At 38.0% G+C, this 23,898-nt stretch overlaps 1 protein-coding gene and 1 long non-coding RNA gene across 2 annotated transcripts in view; both read left to right on the plus strand.

Moving 5' to 3' along the window:
• The window catches only part of LOC111873961 (MAP kinase-activated protein kinase 2), a 41,136-nt gene extending 40,054 nt beyond the window's left edge, over nucleotides 1–1,082 (plus strand). Inside the window, exon 8 of the mRNA XM_023869076.2 lies at nucleotides 159–1,082. Coding sequence (XP_023724844.1) covers nucleotides 159–383 — 225 coding nt within the window. The 3' untranslated portion in view covers nucleotides 384–1,082. The remainder of the gene's footprint in view (nucleotides 1–158) is intronic.
• Nucleotides 1,083–18,115: 17,033 nt separating this feature from the next.
• Nucleotides 18,116–20,290, plus strand: LOC111873960. Its single transcript, XR_002844464.2, has 2 exons — nucleotides 18,116–18,890; nucleotides 20,029–20,290. It is a non-coding gene; the product is annotated as an uncharacterized LOC111873960 (long non-coding RNA).
• The last annotated feature ends 3,608 nt before the right edge of the window (nucleotides 20,291–23,898 follow it).

The following is a 23,898-nucleotide window of genomic DNA, read 5'->3' on the forward strand; positions in this document are numbered from 1 at the left end:
CATCACTCTGGTTTCTTGCTTGAGTTATTCGATAGCCCTGAAGATGGAGGCGGCATGTCCCTTTGAAATGTTGGTTGACTTCAGCGGACTACACAGTGTTGTATCTCAGAAGATAGAACTCTTCATAATATAATGCTTTATTTTCTGTTTGTCTACAGCAATATACAGAGGTGCCCCAAACACCCTTACACACAGGCCGTATGTTACGTGAAGCAGAGGACCTCTGGCCAGAGGTTCAAGAAGAAATGACACGTTCGCTTGCAACAATGCGTGTTGACTATGACCAGGTGCACATTAAGAATCTGGATAACACAAACAATCCATTGCTGAATAAACGGCGCAAGCGTGGGGTGCCTGATCCGACAGACAGTCCGACGCAATAGTTTGCATGGTTGTATCTCGTATTTCTGTACTGCAGAAGGTGTTCATATTGGCTGAAACAGATGGAAGGGATGACAGAGGTAGGGCTTAGCTCAAGCCAAAGGTAGGGAAAGTCTTAAAAACTTACTTGAATTTTGCAATGTTGGTATGGTGTAGGTACAGGCGGTATTCTGTACCGATATTTTCATGTGTGTCTGTAGTTAATATATTTTATCTTATAACACATAGTCTTAATGAAAAACACACATGATATTTTAAATGAAGACATTTATTTATAGAGTTAATATCTATAATTTATTAGTGTTATAGCATAATTTTATCCTTTGGTTTCTCTGAATGTTATGTGACTTAAAAGTAGAGTGCACAAAGCAGGCTCAGAAAAAAGCTATCCAGTATTTGGCTCAGAATAATGCTATGCAGTATTACCTAAAGTATTCGGCCGTCACATTCAGACTGGCAGTGCCTACTTTAAATTGGTTGATGGTTCTGGTAAGGGTACAAAAATATTTTTAACTGAAGTGCATGTCTGTAGTAAGTAGTTGTGATGCATTTAAAGTCAGTTTTATTCTGTATTTTCTCCCAAAAATTTGAGTGATTGCATTTATTATTTTTCACAGTGCTTTGCAATCGATGGAAGTATTTTGTGGTAGTGCAATTGCTTTGGAAAAACGTTTCTTTGGCCCCATTGGCATATTTCAACATCCTCTTTGTGGTGATTGAGCACTCAGGTCTGGTTATTCATATGTCGCATGTGTTCAAACAACCTTTGTAGGATATCCTCTTCTGTCCAGTTAAATTCCTGACTTATTGTATAGATGAAAATAGAAATAGAATTGTCTTTTAAATTTTCACAGAAATCCATCCATAATCAGTGCTCTTTAGGGCATTATACAGCACCAGCACTTGTTTTTTCTTCAAGGAGGCAAAGTAGTATAAAATGGGTTTAAAGTTAGTTCTCTGTTTTGCTTTATGAGTACCACCACCTTCACTATACTCGTAATCCTTAACTCGCTGATTATTATGAAGTCTTATTTCATTAGATTTTTGTGCAACGAGACAGACAATAAGAAGGTGAAGGCCTTGAAGCCTGGTTGTGCACTGGGACAGAACTTGTCCACCCACCCACACTTCACATAAAGGAAATTCATTTTCATGTTTTGTTAGTAAGAGATTATGTCTGTAAATGAAATTAGAGAGGAAGTGTTGGTTTTGCAGTTCTCAGGTTGTAACAGATTTTGGAATTGACAGGTCTGTCATAGACTGATACATCCATAATTGAAGAAGCAGAACATTATCATTATCATTGTTATTAAACATCATTTGTTTGTATATATGTGGCTTAGACATATTGTAATTTATGTAATTTATGATTCTTATTGTAATTTTAAACTTCTGATGTGAAAGAAATTGGCACCGAGAAGATCTGAACAAGGCGTATGTGCTGGAGGACTGGCCTCATACCTTTTAGTCATGAGTTTTATTTTAAATCAGTACGGAAACCTTCGTGGAAGGAACTCTTCTAGGACTTATGTTCTTGAGTTCTGTTTGGTCTCCCCCTCTCTACCATACCTCTTGACCCATCACTCGCGTTATGAAAGTGAGCAATACCAGTAAAAGGTACAGTTGTCCCTGTGCTTAACTAATTAAGCATTATGACATGGAGACACATGGGGGGAGTGGATGTATAGACCCACTTTTTTTTACCTCAGCACTAGTTGGAGGTGAGTGGTCAGCTTCACGCCCCAGCCACTCTACCTCTGGGGAAAGAGCGCGTGGTACCCATTGGGTAGGAGGCTGGGTGGGCCCCAGAGCTGGGCTGGATGACATGGAGAAGAGAAAATTCTTGACCCTCCTGGGACTTGGAACTCCAACCCCCCCTGTCATCCAGCCCTTAGCCAGGATTACTACCACTGCTGAATGATGTCAACAGAAGTATCAAATAATTAATCATATGCTGGAGACCTATGTAGAGTACTGGTGCTATTTGCTATTTTGCTTTTGTATTAGGCAGTCAGTTGTATTAGCAGCTTTAAGTACTACAGAAATCCATTTTCATTGAGGCACAATAAAGTTGTCTAATTTCTTGATACTGTATTTTAAGTAATGTATTTTTGATTGAAATTAAATACAAGATTTCAGTGTTAAAGCCTGAACCCCAAAATATATATCTATGCAATTTTCAAGATGATCATCTGCTGTACTTAATGAAGTATTTTTTAATACTTTTCCATGCAAATGATTCCCAACTCCATGACAAGCTTCAGAATTCTGTGGTGGTGGTATCCTGCTCCCTTGAGTAATTACCTAATACCATGATACCTAAGTAAATAGCATAAAATACTATCACGTGTATTGGGTGCACGTGGCAAAATGACGGGTTCTAGTTCGGATGATTGGATTATGATGCCAGGAGGGGTGCGGAATAGGGTACCTTCTCGAGGAGTCATCCCTATTGAAGCCCCTTCCCAAATCAGTAAAATACCTTTCTCTCTTCTAACCAAACAACACAAAATAACATTTATTTACATTAGTAAAAGAATAATATAGGTGATCTAACAAAATATGGAAGGGTTGTAAGTACCTCTCTTACTTATTTAAGTTACCAAGCCTGGCTGTGACCAAGACAGACGCATGATTGGTGCGTGATAGACCTCTTGAATGTTTTCTTCGTAGTCAGTAACATGACCCCGCTGTTTATGACCCAACTGTTTTCCTTTCTCACTCCAAAAGAAAATGCCTTTGTTCATCTTCCAGCTGCATGCACCAGGCAGGAAGTTAATTAGTGCAAAATAGATCAAGGTCGGAAGAGGTTGAGGTCCAAGCATTTTCCTGGAGAACAAGAAATATCTGACTTGTTCTCCGATGAGCTATGTGACGTCCCTTGTAAGTCTGCTAGTGATAGCGACTCACAATCTGATAGTGAGTGTGGCAGGGGCGAACAAAAAATTGTGGCCACAGACAGTGAAAGTGAAAGTGAAAGTGAAAGTGAAAGTAGCTCTGACGAAAGTGTGGGTAGAAACATTGCGGGGACAGCCACATGGGGAAAAGTAGACAAAACGCCTGCTTTGGGACAGTTTACTGGAAATCCAGGGGTGAAGCAAATTTCATCGGACCCAACGCAAATGTCTGAAGTAGCGGAACTGTTTTTCCACAATTCACAATTCGAGCATGGTTGATGTTCAAAGGAGACATGGACAGGAAAGAAGCCTGTTTGTATTTCCGAGTATAATATGTTCATGAAGGGAGTTGATAGAGCTGATCAGTACTTGGCCTACTATTCTCTTCCTCGGAAAACAGTAAAGTGGACAAAGAAAGTTGCCTTGTGGCTTATAAATTGTGCCATTTTAAATTCATTTTTGGTTTTAAAAAATCTAAACCCTCATTCAAAATTGAAATACAAGGCATTTTAAGACATATTTCTCTAAATTTAAAATTTAGAGAAAAAAAAAATTTAAAAAATTTAAAGTTAGAACTAAAGATTTTATAGTGCTACTACAGGAACATCAAAATTAACGTGTGTAAAATAATCTACAAACCAGACAGATATCAACAAAGTAGATGTTGATAATAACAAGGAAGGTGTTTTAAATGTTAAATTTTGGGCTGGGTGCAGTGTGACAGCAATGTGAGTGTTATACACCTGATGATGGCCATCTGAGGCCGAAACATGTAGTGTAGAGGAGCAAGATCAAGGACACATAATATATTGTTTGCACTTGGGACGGAATTTGTATCATTATATCATTTATCGTATGGAGTGCAACAGGATGCTTAAATATAATATTGGTATAACAAATAAACTAAAATATTCAATTAGTACTTACTACTAAATCCCTATTCCTTCCAAATAAACATCAATATACAGGGTGTTTCACGACTTTAGGGCGTAACTGCAGGAGGTGATTTCCTAGGTTTTTGTGATCAAAAAAGTTCATATAAGCATCTGTCCAATTTTGGATGGTTACAGAGTTATGACAGTTTTAAACTCAGAATAGAAGGTAACGATTACTGACGATAAACGGAACAAAATAATAAACCAGCATAATACATGATACATTTAAAGTATGAATGTAAAGTTAACTTTGTGAAATTACCTTTAATTTGAATTTATTGGTGCTTAAAGCTGATTTTCGAAAATGCCACCGCCGGCCACATCACAGGCTGCCGCTCGGTTGTGAATCGCGCGGGTCCGTGGCCAGACATACCAACCCACCACGCCTTAGGTACCTCTCAAGTGTCGAGTAAACGAGAATGCTGTCTGTAGCTGGCTAAAAATAGCGACCCGCCAGATGATAGACACGGTTCACACAAGGGCATGTATGAGAATGAAAAAACGGTCATAACTCCGTAACCATCCAAAATCGGACACATGTTTATATGAACTTTTTTGATCACAAAGACCTAGAAAATCACCTCCTGCAGTTATGCCCTAAAGTCATGAAACACCGTGTATATGTGTGTATATAAGAGATAATCCATTTCATAACATATTAACAGCTTGGTTACACATGCTCTCTCAATTACACTCAAATTACAGTGCTATCAATGATTTACATACACCTCATAATCCACTGTTGCATGCACTGTCACACTCATGACATCTCCTAAATCAAACTTGACATCCTCACAGGCAACCTTCCGTATTCCTTGATCCGCTTCACTTGCTTCCGCCACTCAACTGCTCATAGCTCATACTCATACTGAATAGTGCCTGAATAGTGTTCATTGCTCCTGATATAGGCTCAGCACAGACCACATAGAACACACATTACTGCCCAGCAACAGATATCAGGTATTGTTGTCAGGTGTGCTTACCGAGCGTCGCGCAGCAATGGGATGAGTGGGGGTATGTGACGTAACTCTCACTTCCTGTTGCGCCATCCAAGCATTCACAAAGTTGTCACCTAGCAACACGCCAATACAATCCGCAACTCTCACATTGCGCACATGCCCCAAGGCCTCTGTGGCTCAACAGTTCCTACATAGAGCCAGTACGCCACAATATCTTAAATGTGCTTAATTTTATTACATGTAAGTAATGTGTCATTGTAATTGTAGTGTTTAATCAAATGTAGGATCCCATGTGATGTAGAGTAGTTACACAAAATACCAAATGACCCTAGGATTGCAGTATGAACTTTTATGAATCTTCACACTATGAATACTTGTAAATGTCTTCTTCAGAATCATCACCAGTGTGTTCACTCTTGTTATATACGCCACCATCAAAGGCAGAAGGAACCCTTAATCCATTCTACTCCTGTGCTTGTCTTCAGGTCATATGCATAATCCTGTCCCCATACCGAGTAGGTTGAGTCGTCATCATTGTTCCCCATTGTCTTGTCAATGCTGCGTTTACTTTTTCTGGATCAAGGTCTTGTCATGGAAACTTGACCATCTTCAGAATTGACAGAAGAGAGATTGGAGTGGCAAGCCACAATGTTATGGCCACAGGATGGACCATTTTCAGGGTTCACTGAAGGTGACACAGTGTGAACTTGGCAGACAGTGTTTTGTTCCAAGTAATGAGGATATTGAACAGGTCACAGGCAGAGGTGTGTAGGATCAGTTTGTCTACTTGATTATTTTAGCTCTGATTTCTGTTGGAACTATAGATGATGCTGTTGCCTTAGGAGTAATAGCATTCCAGTTGAACAGACTGATACCTGATTTTTGGAATCCAGTTATATACTTTTTTTTTTTCAGGATTAAACATGAAAGGCTTAGTTTAAACCAAGTTCTTGCATGCATATCACATACTTTGCAAGTCTCAGTTGTAAGTCAGATAACAGAGTAGATGATCTACCAGTTTTACCAGTTTGAAACTTCTTCAGAATTGCACTGAGCAGCAAAATGTTCAATTTGCTTAGTGGGGGGTGGTGTCCAACTGGTTCCTCTCAGCACGGCAGCCACTGATTCGTCTATTGTAGCCTGCCCCGGGTGATTATGATGATCGAGAATTTGGTGGAATGAAGATTGGTAAGGGAAACCGAAGTACTCGGAGAAAACCTGCCCCAGCGCCACTTTGTCCACCACAAATCCCACTTTACTAGACCTGGGTTTGAACCTGGGCCGCCGCGGTGGGAAGCTAGCAACTAACCACTTGAGCTATGGCGTGGCCTAAAATGTTCACTTACCTTAGGAATGGTTTCTTTGAATGTCAGTTGTAGTATTTCAAAGGTCTGTGCAATGTTCAGTCCTGTAAAACTTTCCTAACAGCTGTTTTCATCATTCTACTTCATTTTCCTTGGGGAAGACATATTTGGTTGCTGCTTGTTTTACTGCCCTATTTTACAATAGGATAAAAACAACTGAAATAGATTGAAATTGTGTTTAGTTAAGGTAGGGCAATTCTAATTAATGTTAGTATCAGCATTTTTGGAATGAGTTAGAAAACTGCTTTCTGACAAGAAAAACAAATTCAACTTGAATATATGATTTAAAAACAGTTGTACAGAGGCCAGTAACACTGTAACACTTGATGCCAGGGGGCACAGCATGGAAAGAGTGAAAATATTAAATGAAACTGGAAAAGTGCAGTACCTCTCAATAGTAAGCTGTGAATGGGGAACCCTACGTATTTCAGATCCTAACATATTCAGCTCAATGTGGCGTAGTTTTGGAATAGGTATTAATATATTTTTCCCCTCTAGGCATTCTCACAACCTCAGGAGCAACATACAAACAGACATGGTAATTTCACACACTTAATTTGGAATTCTTGTGCAGTTGTATTTTTTCCCATTGGGCCAGACTATAAGAGGTACCTTTAAAACAGTACATCTTGCACCATCTTCTGAATATTTGCTCAGTTTCTGCACAATACCTAACTGAGCTACATCACTCTGGAAGCTACATCATGGAATTAGGGGTATCACAGAAATAGGCAACTTTATCCTACATAGCTTAATAAATTTCAAAAATATATTCTCTGAAGCTATAATTAAACTTATGAAGTTATTTTTAGAGTATGAGAGAGCTTTGAATTGTCTGAACACCAGTTAATGAGCTGTAAGCCACCTGAATAGCCTTAGAGTTGTTTATGTTAGTTTTTTTTTTATTTATTTATTTACTAGAAGGATTTTAAATATGTTGAACTGAGTTCTGTAATATTAGGACAAGACATCGTGCTATACTATTTACTATATTTTTTGCTAGAGGGATTTTAAATACGTTGCACTAAGTTTTGTAATATTATGGACTAGACATCATGCTTGAGTGTGTAGCACTCTTTTGTTTCATATTCAGGAAGTCCCAGGTTCGAACTTTGGCCTGGACACCAGGTGTCCCTACTGATGTTTTCTGGGGATTTCTGTAGTCCCTGTAAGCAACATGGCCATTTCTAATCCATTATTCACGAATCCTATAGTCTTAAGCTGTTGACATCATCATTAAAGAAGCCATAAATAAACACATAACAGTACACAGTGTTCAATAAGGGTTAAATGTTTTTAACTACTACCTGCCTTTCATACACGTTGTAAGTGTTTGACAACTTTTCATTTTAAAGACAGATTCTTATGTTGGTGCTGTCAGATAGAAGAAACAGGTGATTTTACATGTAATATGAAACCTAACTTCAGTTTCTAACATCATCTGGTAATACATAAAGTAATGCAGAAAAGTAATACCTTTCACATTGTGGTCTTCAAGATTATGAAACCATGTACTTTGATGTCCAAAAGACCACAATTTGAAGCTTCTCATTGCTGTAAAAATGTCATATCTTATAATTAACTTTTATATGTGGCAAATTCATTACATAAATGTTTCGATTAACTGTATGTGTTATTAGTTTCCCATTCTCCTTAAACAGAACGTAATTCTCATTGTTTATCATATCTCATTCTGACATCTTGAAAGTAACTGACTAATCTGTTAAAGGCTGCACAAGTTTGAAACGTTTGTCACATCAGTGAGGGAGAGAATACGTTTTGCAAGACAAAAATAATATTGAAGGATTTGTAACACTGAGTCCAATCTGGTGAAACAGATAAAGGCTGTTACACATTTTTATAGTGTTTCAGATTTATTGAGTTATGAACAAGTCCATTCAACTGTATTTTGTTGCACTATTCATATCTTCCACAGAAGTCACTAACCCATGTATATGCTCAGAAAAAAAAAGACTGTTTTGCAGACTAGTTCAGTATTCACTGTAATATGGCAATGATCGAAAGATAGAGACTCTAAACCAGAGTTAAATTTCATTGAAATCAGAGGTCATGAAGTGTCTACAGGTTCATTCTAATGACTGAATGATAAATTCTGCACTTTTATGAAATGTATATTATTTGGAAATAGATACGTTGTGTCCTTCTGAGTTATGACACCATATCCTTCTCCTCAGATAATGGATGCAATATGTTACTCCAAAACGTTGGTTACCACCTATCAGGACTGTGATAGTTCAGAAGACCAGAACATGAATCTTCAGTTTTGTGAAAAATTTACAACTGTACTGTACACAAATACAAATATATTATGTTAACTTGCATGAAAAGCACGTGCCCTTATAGCATCTTGCACACACCATACTTAAATGAATCGTAAATTTAGGTCAAGTTTTTTTTTTCTTTCAGTAGTTGTTAATTCTGGATGCATAATCAATATGGAGGTGAAACAGTGGGTATGCATTCTGAGTAAGTGGGAAGGTATGGTGTGTTAACCTTCTGACAAGTTCAAATATACTAGTTCATTATATCAAGTCAATGTATTTTACACTTCCCGTGTCCTGTAGAGTGCAAACACTGAAAGTCTTTGCTTCTGACTAGAAACTTCTGAAGTCTGAAAGTCTTCTTCTTCCTTGAAGAGTTACATCTATGCCCCACTTTAAATAGTAAAACTTTTCCGTCCTGTCTATAGGAGAGGAGAGTTTAACTACATTTTATGAAATGAAAAGATCTTTACAAATGTGATAACAGCCTCAATATTATGGGAGTTTATAAAATTCAAATAAATGGCTGAATTACACAACTATAGGTCCAGCCTTAAGTTCCAGTTATGGATCATCATCAGAAAAATATTCATGGAGTCTACACTCGTACTGAATTGTATTATTTGCACTGTGTAGATCTGACTTTGCATTTTGCTTTTATGCACTCTTATGTGCGACATCAGTCAGTATTCATTCGTGGTTTACTCTTTATTGACACTACCTGTTTTGGCCTAACCCTCCATCTTCAGGTGTACAGATTGTTGTGCTGCTCTCTATAATGCTGTTTTGTTTCTCCTATATTTATAGTTACCTCAGATTAATTCTGGTTATGTGGGCTAACTATATGTTTTATTTTGGGTGTCCTTGAACTGAATGTGTTTGCCTTATCTGTAATATGTGATGTGTTATGTTAGAGCTTAATAGTAAGGTATGTATGTATATTCAGTTGCTGTATAGATGAAGTTACGGTTTTGTTGGTTTGTTGGCTGTTGTTGTCTTTAATGTTCTTGTTGGGGTGGGAGTTTATTGTATTGGCAGTCGGCCATCATGGTTGTTTGTTGTAGGTGTTTCATGACATCAGTCACAAAAACACCTACAGCAAACAACCGTGATGGTCGATCCCCCTCCCCCCAACACACACCAAACATTTTGGAGACTGGACTATGCTTCCATCCTCAGGTAAAAAGTCTACTCATTTGGGCCCAATCAAATAGAGCTAATTCCAATCTCCAGAGGTCCAGTATTATTTGAATAGATTTAGTAGCAAAAATAACATCCAATTAGCCGTGGAGCTTAGCATCCATGTCCCTGTTCTTAGCCACAGGAGCAACTTCACCTTTTAGTGACTGACTTATAATTGAATGATCAAGCATGCTGCCCAAGATGCTCAGAAATGTCTTCTCATATGATTCAGCATGACTGGTCTACATTGTATGTTTTCCAAGATGCATAAGAATGGTTTAGTGAGAACTACTGTACTTTATACATTATGGTACAAAATCAGAAAATCAGAATTGTAAAGTTCTGCAGTGCCAGTCACGGCAGCCAAGTGGTCTAAGGCCTGCACTGTCTTTGCTTGCTCGGAAGCCAGGATCATGGGTTTGAATCCCACTCAGGGCATTAATGTTTAGTGTTTGTGTGTGCATGCGAATTTTTTGTGTTTGTGTATGGGTAGAGGCCTTGCGACAAGCTGATCATCCATCTAAGGAGCCCAGCCAAATGTCTACGTTCTAGTAAACAAAAATGAATTGGAGAGTGTCATGGAAGTAGGCCAAAGCCCAAGTTTGGGGTTGTAGTGCCAAAGGAAAAAGAAGTTCGGCAGCAAATTTGATTTACACAGGGACTGCATCCACTGTATCAGTTCCTCTAATGCTTTCATTTGCATTGATGATGATGGCAACGAGTAAAGCAGAACTGTGTGAACGATATATGTTAAATATACTGTATGACCTTAGAGTAAGGTGCTTCTCAGATTTTGAAACTTTACATAAGTGTTCAGCATTTTATTTTTATTTTGTCAGTGTAACTGAAATTACGACCTTCTGATTTAGGCATCCTCATTATACTCCTGGTAATACTGTAGCTCCTTACAAGGATACTGAGAGGAAAGCCTGTGTAATTTTGTTACACAACTCTTTTGAGATTTCTGTTTTGCTTTCTGGAATGATAGGAGCTGGGAGAGCATAGTCAGTATAGCGACTGGCTATGGGTTAGATGACCGAGTGGCTGGAGTTCAGGTCCTGGTGGAGTCTAGAATTTCTCTTCTCCATATCATCTAGACTGGCTCTGGGGCCCACCTAGCCTCCTATCCAATGAGTCCTGGGGGGGTAAAGCGACAGGGGCGTGAAGCTGAACACTCACCTCCACATAGTGCCAAGGTTAAGAAAATCTGGATAGTACATCCACTCCCCCATACGCCTTCATGGCATAGAGCTTACTTAGTTAAGCACAGGGAAAACTTTACTTTATTCTAACTTCTCGCATCTTAATATGCTGAAAGCAGACACTGTTTCCTGTACAAAGTTCTTATTTAATTGCTTAAATTATTACTCATGTCAGAAATAAAACTCTTAGCCCCCTGCATGGTACAGTGCTTTGCCATGTGATCTGTCATTTACCCCTGAATTGGGATGTGTCTTCCATTAAGATGGCAGAGATTATGAGCTTGAACCATTAATGGAATGCTTGCTTCTATTTTACATGTAAATTGATATATGCAAGTTTTTCTCTTATGACTGACTACTATTCTGTCCATACCCACCTATAGAGAAAATGAATGACATATATTTTTTATTACAGTTAACTGCAAACTTCTGTTAAACTTCAAAGAAATTACAGTGACTGACTCTTGTAATTTGCACTGGCAGTGAGTAATGCAAGACTAAACTAGAATATATGGCCAGTCAGTAATATTTCTACATTACATTTCCTGGCAGGGCAATACATGTAATTGGATGTTTGATCTGTAAATTTTATGTCAGTTCTCAAAAAATTTTAAAGTTTCCAGGACTAAATTTATAACATATCAAAAGCAACAAGAACTGATCATGATAAGTAGTGTTACACTATTAAAAATTTCTTTAAAATAATTAACATGTGTCAAGAGAAACAGTAACCATGCAGTGCCATGCATCTGATCTTGGTGGAATTGTTTCTTTAGTTTCATATTCAGCATTTAGAAAGGAGAGCTTGTATGTCCATTGCATTCATTGGTATAGGCTGCAAGTGCCATTTGATATTCTGAATGTTTCTCATTTTCATAATGTGCTTTTATGAATATAAATATACTTTCCAAACCTTTCTTTATTGCTCTAGATTTATTTCATTATGTCAGATTTAATAATCATAAAGGAAACTTGATTTTTCTTCTTAAAACTAGGAAATTATAATAAATATGATTAACAATTAAGATAATATAAAGAGACCATTAAACTACAGTATCGCGCAGTAAAAAACACTGTTCTTAGAGGCTGTGATAACATTACCATATCCCATGTATCAAAATCCTGGTGGCTTTTAGTCTGCAAGTGACCGCCGCTTGTCAGCGAAGTTAATGCCAAGTTTTGCGGATAGAGGGTGTCGCGTGTTCAGCACAACAGATTCCCATGGCCGTTAATCTCGGTTTTGTAGACCGGAGCCGCTACTTTTCCATTCAAGTAGCTCCTCAATTATCCTCACAAGGCTGAGTGGACACCATTTAAGAACCACTGCTTCTCAGAACATCTGGTAGCACTGGGAACTCTGACCACTAGACCACAGAGTCGGCCATCCAATGTATCAACCATTCTCAAATGTTTTATGCATAGTAGGCATTGTAAAATGTATTTCCATGTGTTGGAAAAAACCGAAATTGCTTCACTCCTGTTAATTATAAAATATTGCAAAGTCTTCTGGATTGTGACATTTTGAAGTTTTCACAATGATCCAACAGACTCCTGGCTCTATAAATTTCAAACCTGAAGATGGAGGCAGCATTTTCCTGCAAGACTGCAGCGGTGTCAAATGCAGGATACCACAGTCTGAGCAATCACAGCCATGAAAACTTATATACGTGTACATGTCAAGGTTTTGCAGATCCGAGCAGCTTATTTTGAAATTTATTTTAACTTCACAACATGTGGTGATACAGTGTATTTCATACACAGATAAGTTATGTATGTATCATAAGAAAATAATATATTCTACCAGGCAGACATATGGCCTGCAGTAAACAGTCTGCAAAATGTTTTATATAAATAATAGTAGAAGTGAAGGCTATCAATATATTCTTCTGTCTACTCAACAAGACATTTTAGTTTACTTTAACTGATTTTAACCATTTCCTTCTTATATACACAACTTAATTTATCTTTATTAACTATTTACTCTTAAATTTGCATAACTATTATAAGGCCCTTTAGGCTGCTATAGTAACAACATATGTTCAGAAAACAACAACTTTACAATACTTCCGTCATAGTGTTGGCTATGCCTTGCTGAAATATGTAAAGGCAAAACTTGTACTTATTCTTGTTAAACTAGTTACACTTTATGGACGTCTACTGCTTATTTTCTCTTAAGATGCGTAACAGTTCAGAATGTCTCTCATAAAGATATTCTTCCCCTAATCAGTGCTGTGGTGCATGGCTATCTGTAGATTAATGTTTGCAATTAACATCCCATTTAGTTTCTAATTTTATTTCACTGTCTTCATCGCTGTGTCTGTTAAACTAGATACCTTTTTTCAGGAAAATCATCTTACTAACAAAATTCCTCAATCTCAGACTTTGTGGTATGCTGCTTTGGTGTAGCAGTTCCAAAAATATGTGTTTGTCAAAGAAATGTAGTCATACAATGTTCCCATTTAGTTTCTAATTTTATTTCACTGTCTTCATCGCTGTGTCTGTTAAACTAGATACCTTTTTTCAGGAAAATCATCTTACTAACAAAATTCCTCAATCTCAGACTTTGTGGTATGCTGCTTTGGTGTAGCAGTTCCAAAAATATGTGTTTGTCAAAGAAATGTAGTCATACAATGTTCCCATTTAGTTTCTAATTTTATTTCACTGTCTTCATCGCTGTGTCTGTTAAACTAGATACCTTTTTTCAGGAAAATCATCTTACTAACAAAATTCCTCAATCTCAGACTTTGTGGTATGCTGCTTTGGTGTAGCAGTTCCAAAAATATGTGTTTGTCAAAGAAATGTAGTCATACAATGTTCCCATTTAGTTTCTAATTTTATTTCACTGTCTTCATCGCTGTGTCTGTTAAACTAGATACCTTTTTTCAGGAAAATCATCTTACTAACAAAATTCCTCAATCTCAGACTTTGTGGTATGCTGCTTTGGTGTAGCAGTTCCAAAAATATGTGTTTGTCAAAGAAATGTAGTCATACAATGTTAGAAAATGGAAGAGATAACAGACATTACTTCCACATGAATTCCATGAATTCAAATCTTCCACACATACTGTGCCTTACTGAACANGCATGCAAAGCATTGCAAGATGTTCAAGAACTGAGTGAAGACCAGATATTTCCTGCCACAGACCATACTGAAATACATGTTTTTCCTAGCAATGAAAGGGTTAAACAGCTGAACACACCTTAATTTTAATTCTTCATTGCTAATATTATGAAATCATGCAGCCACCAGTCATGGGTGGATGTCTATTTCAACAGCCAATAAAATTCATAAAAGTTCTAATTTAATAGACACCACTTAGAATGTATAGCTTTATATCCTATTCTGCAGTCTTTTTGCAAGACTTGCAGACTTTTAAATTGTGTCTTATAACCCAATCTAATGTGGTAGGTGGCTGCCAACAATACAGAAGGACCCGCTGCCCCATCTTTAGGGCTAAATTTGGTACCCTCCCACCAGACTACATGGTATCATCATAAGTGGCAAGAAACACAACCGTTCAGAGAATGGATTCTGTCTTATCTTCAGGTAGAAGCCTACTCACTTATACCCAATCAACAGAGCTAGACCCTATCTCTGGAGACAGGGACTAGCTCTATCACTTAGGCCCAACTGAGGAGGCTTATATGCAGATAGTCAATATTGTCTACTTGAAGATGCTATTTCAGCTTGCATCTGGACAACTGTGGGAGGCCATGAGAAATATCCATCAATCTAGACAGAGTTCATCATTGTGAATGAAAATACATGTATTATATCCTAGCTAATTATATTTGTAAGTGCATACAAATAAATAATGTTCATCTAAGCAGTTCATAATCATGGAAGTGCAGTATATGTGACTGCATTAAGTGCTGTTATAATGCATCTGTATTTTGTATGCTTGATCTTCTTTTTAAATATGAACCTTCAGAAACCTTCCTTTCATTATTTTCGTGTAAATACAGGTGAAGGTCTGGCTTGAAGTTTTATTCTTCTATTCCAATTTTGTTCTGTTTCAGCATACTCACATTATTCCATGTCAGATTTTCTTTGTTTGATGTGTATACATTGAAATGTTTTAAGCAATGGGATTTAAAGCAGTGAATTTTTTTATGTGGCTTTTCCCAGGCCAATACTGATGTTACTCCACAACTGTATTCTTTAAAATTATAATAACTATTCTTTAAAAGCGATAGATAGTGCTTCTTCAAGTTAATAAAAAAATATTACTATCATAAATTAAACACGGACATCAAGACAGATGATGCATTAAATATTGTGGCATATTTGCTCAAAGCAAGAACTGTGGAACCAGAAAAACAGCCAGTTCTAGGTAACGGCTATATAACACGCAGCAGTGGAGTAACTGTTTGAAGCAGTGTCTTATGTGCAGTCCATGCTGATGCTATATGACTAAACCAGCTGCCATTATGGGTGAGCCCTGAGAAGGCAACTAGAAGAGTAGGAGGTTGGTGTGCGATGGACGCCAGCCTGCAAGGATGTGAGCCTGGAAGCAGAGGAATGTCCTCTGTTGGATGACACTACCAAGCAGAGTACTGAAGACTGTGTCTGAGAACACTAGTCTTTATGTGATAGTGGTTTGTAAAGTACACACACAAGTTGTGTGTAACAGTGTCCAATAAATTCAGTCACTGACCGAAACCCTGTTTATAGTCACTCAGTCAAGTGACAATATGAGGCCGTGCCATAGCTCAAGCGGTTAGTCGCTGGCTTCCCACCATGGTGGCCCTGGTTCGATACCAGGTCTGGTCACGTGGGATTTGTGGTGGACAAAGTGGCGCTGGGGCGGGTTTTCTCCTAGTACTTCGGTTCCCCTGTCAATCTTCATTCCATCAAAGTCTCCATCATGATCACCAGGGGCAGGCTACAATAGGCCAATCAGCGGCCGCTGTGCTGAGTGGACCCAGTTGGACTCCACCTCCCACTAAGCGAATTAAAATTAAAAAGTGACAATATGAAGGCTGCCCCCCAAGTTAGAAGAAGAAAATATTGGAATTACAGTTTTATTAGACTTTTAAAAGGATAGTTATTTCAGTTGTGAAATTTCTTTTATGGGATAATATTGGCAGCTCCTGTTGAAATAAATAACACACCTTATTTTATTATGTTGAGAAATATGAACAATAGGTGGAACAAGTTTGGTAACAGAAGGGCCCATTGTCAATTGTGCAAGTGATTATGGACTGAATCTTTTCACCCCTGTTATAAGCGCACACGCCCTCTGGATCATTGCATTTTAGAGTCACTGGCAGCTTATACAAACAACAACAACAAAACTCCGTGGTTCTAGTCCGCGACCGAGCGACCGCCGCTTGTCGGCGAACTGTAGTGCCAACTTTTGCGAATAGAGGGTGTTGCGTGGTCAGCGCAACCAATCCCCACGGCAGTTAATTTCAGTTTTCTAGACCGGAGCCGCTATTTCCTTGAAATAGCTCCTCAATTATCATCACAAGGCTGAGTGAACCCCGTTCCAGGCCCACTACTTCTCTGAAAAAGTCTGGTAGCGCCGGGAATCGAACCCGGACCTCTGGATCTGTAGTCAGGAACGCTGACCACTAGAACACAGAGGCGGTCCACTGGCAGCTTAAATTTGCAAAAAATATTAAGACACTGTTGCTTAAATGTTAGAAGCCATTAATTACCTGATAATTTTTAAAACTTGATTTCTCCGGTGATAAATATGCATGCTCATATTAGGTAGCTTTGAACCTTACTTACTTACCGTGGAGCTGAGCCCTTCTGGAGGAGCCGCCAATTCTGCAGCTACTCAAGAATTTCCCAGCATTTTATGGAACCCGAAGGTTCATTGCCGTGTTCACAAGAGTCCTCCACTGGTCTCTATCCTGAGCAAGATCAATCCAATCGATACCATCCCATCCTATCTAAGATTAATTTTAATATTGTCCACCCACCTACGCCTTGGTCTTCCCAGTGGTCTCTTTTCTTCTGGCTTTCCCACCAATATCCTATACGCACTCTTCATATCCCCCATTCATGCTACATGCCCCGCCCACCTCATCCTCCTTGACTTGGTCATTCTAATTATACTTGGAGAAGAATACAAGTTATGAAGCTCCTCATTTGCAGTTTTCTCCAACCTCCTGTCACTTCATCTCTCTTCAGTCCAAATATTCTCCTCGACACCCTGTCCTCAAACACCCTCAGTCTATGTTCCTCCCTTAATGTCAGAGACCAAATTTCGCACCCATACAGAACCACAGGCAAAATTATACTTTTGTATATTCTAATTTTATGTTTTTGGACAGCAGACGAGAAGACAAAAGGTTCTGGACCGAATAGTAGCAAGCATTACCCGAGTTCAATCACCTCTTAATTTCCTCCGGAATCAGGTTTCGATCTGTTATCGTTGTTCCCAAATATCTGAATTGTACCACATTTTCCAAACATCTGTTTCCTATTTTTATATCATGATTTTGGTGACAAGACAGCAACATTTACTTAGTTTTCTCAGTGTTTACTTCTAGACCAACCTCTTTACTTGTGTCAGTTAAAGTTTGTGTGTTTTTCTTTATGGTATCTACATTATCACCCAGTAGATTCACATCATCGGCATAGGCCAACAGCTGATGTGTCCCGTTTAATTTCAGTCCCACCTGGTTTCCCTGGACTTTCCTAATGGCATATTCTGAAGCAAAGTTGAAAAGGAGTGGCAATAAAGCATCTCCTTGTTTTAGACCATTCTGAATAGGAACATTATCAGACAAATGTTTACCTATACGGACTTTACATTTCGTTTAAACACATTTTAATCAGCTTAACTACGTGTAGTTTCATGGGTATCCCAAACTCTGCCAGATTATTATACAATACTTCCCTCCTAACTGAATCATAGGATTTCTTGAAGTCTATGAATAGCTGATGTACTGTCTCATTGTACTCCCATTTTTTCTCCAATATCAGGTAGTATTATGCCGTGGTGACAGGGGGCGTGGAGGTATCCCGCCGCTGTCACCGAGGCGTCCTGCTGCCACCGTCTTGTTATGCCGTAAGGGGGGGGATCAGGTAAATTTACAATCACTGACGTATCTGCCGCCTTGGCTTGAGTTTGCAATTCTCCTGAAGGATTCAGGAGATGCAGGAGCATTCAGGGAGGATGGTAACACTTGAGGGAAGGCTAAGTTCAATTAACATCACAGCGCATTTCTATCCTACTCTATTCACCTATGTCGCTATATACATAATATATACACACTTTGCCGACGTTTGCCGGTTCGCATTACATGAGGGTTATTATCCTGTAGTACACCTTAGTTCTACTCCTGTCACCCTGCTATTGGGTATCCTATACCTCTGTCTCTCTTTCTCTGTAAACCTAGTCCATCTAGTTTTCACTTTCTCTCCCTGGGGTTTGCACTTTAATATTATCACACTTAAGGTTCATGGCTTATATGAAGTAAGTACACTTACTTGAGCTGATGAGACAGGCGCTCGCCACCAACCAGTATCTACTCATCACCATCTTTCTCTCGGCGATAGCCTACGGCCGCACTCTAATGACAATTAATAATCTTTTTTTGATCGCTTCCTCTAGAGTTCATGTACCCTCTTTTTGCTGACTCGCTGGGTTCCGGGGGTGTATTCACCCACCCATCCTGACATGATTTGGGGTCGGTGTGGCCCATTCATTGGCTGTTTATCCAAAGAGGTTTGGCTCTTTCAGGTCTACCGCCCTCTCCAACTCAGCGATTTCTAATGCCCTAGTTCTTTATGTCCCACTTCATATAGCCTCTTCCTCAGTGTCAGCGTTATTACACTGTCGTGCTAACATTCTGATTACAAAGCGATTACCTCACTACTGGTACATTTCGTTATTTCTATTTCTTAATCTTAAAGTCTAGACACACTTATTCCAAATTTACCCAAAAAACATATCTACTTGTACATAACATTTGGGGCATAACAGGTAGCTTTATAAGGCTTCATAAAATGATAAAACTGTTGGAATTACATTCTACCCCACTGTTATTATGCACAGTGCTTAAAAAAATTTAAATTAACACTATGGAAATACAAGATGTATTAGTGGAATCGTATATTGGTGTCAATTGCAGAATTTCATAAAAATTTCTTGAATCTGTTGTCCCTATCCTGGAATGCTGTACAGCTCCTTAATTATTCACTTTGCTAGTGTTATCAAATGTACAGTATTATGGATTGGCCTTCCCATGGGTAACTTCTACTGACCCCCATATTGTATTTTTAGAAAGGTACAATAAGATTGGTTCCATGTTCTCATCATCCTTTCCTTCTCTTAAGTAATTAATTTCATGTTTTATAACTATGAATACAAAATTCTTTGAGGTTTGAACTATCTGACATTCTTTATTTCAAATTGTTGGATCAGTAACATTGAAGTGGGTCTTAGGGAAACAGTGTGTGATGATATGGGCTTGAGTCATCTGGCAGAGGGTAAAGCCCAGTGGCAAGTTCTTGTAAACATAGTAATGAACCACTGGATTCCAAAGAAATTGTTTAATTTCTCAAATGGCTAGATGACTATTGGCTTCTGAAGAAGGACTCTGCTTTATGGAAATTAGTCTGTTCATTGCCTTTAAAATTGTCATGGATAAGGTACATGGAATTTTAAAGATATGTCATCTAACTGGAAAAATAGTAGTAAATATTAAAAAATTTTGGTTATATTCTTTGAAGGATAACATATGACAGGTTTTTCAGTCTATCATACAAAAAATAATATTTCCCAAGAGAGGTGACAGTTTGACTGGCCACAGTGCCTTGACTGTGGATGACAGCAGAAGGTAGAATGTTATATTTGGAATAAGACCTTGTGAGAACTTGGATATTGCTTCATTGTTAACTTTTTAAGGTTTTTCCAGTAGTTCTCATTGTTGAACCTGTGGAGTAGTACAACTTGATGTTACTTTTATAAGAAATTTCTTGTAACTTCAATAATCTGTTATTTAGAATTCTGGAGTTGAACTTGTAAAATGTGGTACTTTATGTATTGATTGAAGGAGGTTGAATGTGCAGAATAAGTTGTACAAAACTGACATTTGTAATAATAATATTAGTTGGCCATAGATAGATACCTGTCTTTTCATTTCTGTTTCACTTCTGCATTCACAGAGAATATTGAATTATTGAGTGAAGGTTTGGTACAGACATTTCTATAATTAATTCTTTGCTTGGTAGTTCACAGTGTAGTGGCTGTCACTCGTACGTCACATGAGGACAAATCTGAACTGGGGAACTAGCTGTCTGGACTTCATTTTCCTTCAGCCTATGCTGGAACTTCAGGATACCTGCTTCCTTTGAGTGTCATCGCAACTCACATTATTCTGTGATCTCTGAAGGTAGAATTGTTAAAGTAATGAGAAAACAAACACACCAGAGTAAAAGTAGTTCAAAGCCAAAAGTAATGGCATTATTGGGTTTTGTCTTCTTCCACTGTGTTACTTTTTATAATTGTGTATAATGTCAGGATTCTCCATTTTACAGGCCATCTAATATTTATCTTATAGCTGTTGCAGGTGTTTGGATGTTTTCATATTTTGCGGTTGCTGTATCATATTTGACACTAGCAAACAAAACATTATGACTGGTATCTACAACTTTGTCAGTATATTAAAATTCCCACTTCTAAGGCGCAGTGTCTCTTCTCATTATNATAGGACCAGAGCTATCTCCACCCCACCCCCATCAGAACTACTGTGTCTCAAATTGGCTTAATATTTGCTAAAATAGTGGGGACCTCATATCAAGGCCATAACAAGGAGCAATTAAGTAAACATCTGATCAGACCAGTGTTATTCATAGATGGAAAACCTTTTTCATTAACTGATATATGAAATGAGACACACGCATTGAACTTTGTCTCCAGTCTAGTACAGGCCAGTGTTGCTGCATCCTGTTGCACTGTGTATTCACTTCACAGTCTCTGTGAAACTTTGTCCATATATTAAAATTCACACTTTCAAGGCCCCTACTCATGTATTTAATACTATATGTTTCGGCCTAACCCAATTGGTCATCATCAGGTGTGTATGATTGTAGATGAAAACTGTTGCTCTGTTGTATGTTGCATTTTACAAGAAATGTAAAAATGCTTATATAATATTTTATTTTTTAGATTATCATCTCGTGGTTATTTCTGTTGTATTACACACAGCACAAAGGAAGGATACTAACACACAAAAAACAGACACCAGCCCAACAACATGTGTGCAGAACAAAAGTAACCATGATAGTTACTATAGGATTCTGACGATGGTGTATAACACACTGATATGTTGGGTTTTTGGACTTTTTGTACGATGGATAAAGTCCAAAAACCCAACATATCAGTGTGTTATACACCATCGTCAGAATCCTATAGTAACTATCATGGTTACTTTTGTTCTGCACACATGTTGTTGGGCTGGTGTCTGTTTTTTGTGTGTTAGTATCCTTCCTTTGTGCTGTGTGTAATACAACAGAAATAACCACGAGATGATAATCTAAAAAATAAAATATTATATAAGCATTTTTACATTTCTTGTAAAATGCAACATACAACAGAGCAACAGTTTTCATCTACAATCATACACACCTGATGATGACCAATTGGGTTAGGCCGAAACATATAGTATTAAATACATGAGTAGGGGCCTTGAAAGTGTGAATTTTAATATATGGACAAAGTTTCACAGAGACTGTGAAGTGAATACACAGTGCAACAGGATGCAGCAACACTGGCCTGTACTAGACTGGAGACAAAGTTCAATGCGTGTGTCTCATTTCATATATCAGTTAATGAAAAAGGTTTTCCATCTATGAATAACACTGGTCTGATCAGATGTTTACTTAATTGCTCCTTGTTATGGCCTTGATATGAGGTCCCCACTATTTTAGCAAATATTAAGCCAATTTGAGACACAGTAGTTCTGATGGGGGTGGGGTGGAGATAGCTCTGGTCCTATGCGATAATGGTTTTAAACCATTGTGATTTTTATATTTTTTTAATCAAAATGTCGTAGCGCTATGAATCAAATGCAGTGGTTTCATATTAGAAAACTTCCTGCAGTACTGAAACCTAGATAAATAATACAGTTTTTAGTCATAATCTTTTCCCAGACTTACTTTGTATTTTGTACTGGTAGCGACTACTTTAATTTGGTGCAGCAAGTGAAGGTGGAGTGCAAATTGCAGTTTCCAAATCATTTCATAATGTCAAATGGAGATATGACATGAAATTACTGAAGAGTATGTGAGCTGAAGTTCCTGCTAATGTTAATTTACTAATGGCAAAACATTCTGTTCCAGATTACAGAAGAGTATTTAAACTATTTGTAACAAAATTTAAGTAATTTAATTTTTGAAGTAGTTATGATAAGTGGTTTAAATGTGCCAAACTCTGATTGGATTAATGGCACACCACTTTCCAAGTGATTATTACAATAAAATTAATTGAAAGACAATCCATGTCACCTCTTACTTTCTTGGTTGCAGTCACTGCTACAGTTCTATTGCAAATAGTGCACTACTCAATTTTATTTATATAGATAATATCAGTGACTCAAGGGTTTTTATTTCTGATTTTTCTGTGATAACTCCTAGTAAGCACCACCCACTAATTGTCCCTGATTTTAAATTAAATTTGATTATTCTCATAATTCCTTGATCCTTCATTGCAGCTATGCTCAACATGATTATCAGTTGCTTTACAATATTTACTGAATGTTGACTGATCATGTGTTCATAATGAAAATTCTGTTGACTCTGCAGTTTATAATGTCACTGCCACAGGGCTTGAAGGTATAAATCTATCCATTCCATATGCAAAATTAAAAAAGTCTTCTTTTCTGCATTGCTTTTCTAATTGTTTGAAATATTACAATAAGAAGAAAAATTAGCACAAAGATGGTGCACATACCTTCTCATATATGATTGACCTTGACTGTGTTGCCTGGAAACGAAATCAACTGTTGCTCAGTAGGCCATCATTGGTTAATGAATGCTGAACAACCAGTGGTGGCTCGTGATTGGCTGAAGAGGTGGGGCCAGGACAAATAAAATTGCACCTACTCCCCTTTCCCGATGCCATAATTTGAAGAAAAAGAATGAAACTTGTGTTCTTATTTAAATATTAAAACTTACAAGAGTTTACATTCATATAATAAGAATGCCCTTCTTATCAACTTTAAGCCCATTTTGTGTTTGCCAAGAACATATTAAAGGGACTATTCCCGGCTATGACCTGCAGCTGAATATCTTACTCTTCTTGGTAGACATGCAGTGCTCCCTTGGGTTGGGAAAGGATATGATTCCTCTGGAATCTTGTGTGCCTTCTGCCATGAACGGATTGCACAGATGGATAGGTGCGTTAGCAAGGGTGTGTACTCTTTCTGTTGCGTACTGGACCCGACTGACTGTATCCTTAAGTCCTCTGATAATAACAGCAACAAATGTGTGTGGCATTGAATTGCTCCTCAGTTTTGTTTTAATATAACGAGACTTATAGCCTCGATAACAGTATGATTAATGAATATGGAGCTGTTGATGGAACAAGAACTGACAGGAAAAACCGAAGTACTTGGAGAAAACCAGCCCCACTGCTATTTCATCCACCACAAATCCCATCACCTGGGAACGAAGTCGGGATGCCGCGGTGAGAAGCCAGCGACCAACCGCCTGAGCTGTGGCACGGTTTCCTA

Source organism: Cryptotermes secundus, unplaced genomic scaffold (genome assembly GCF_002891405.2).
Source record: "Cryptotermes secundus unplaced genomic scaffold, Csec_1.0 scaffold826, whole genome shotgun sequence".
Lineage (NCBI taxonomy): Eukaryota > Metazoa > Arthropoda > Insecta > Blattodea > Kalotermitidae > Cryptotermes > Cryptotermes secundus.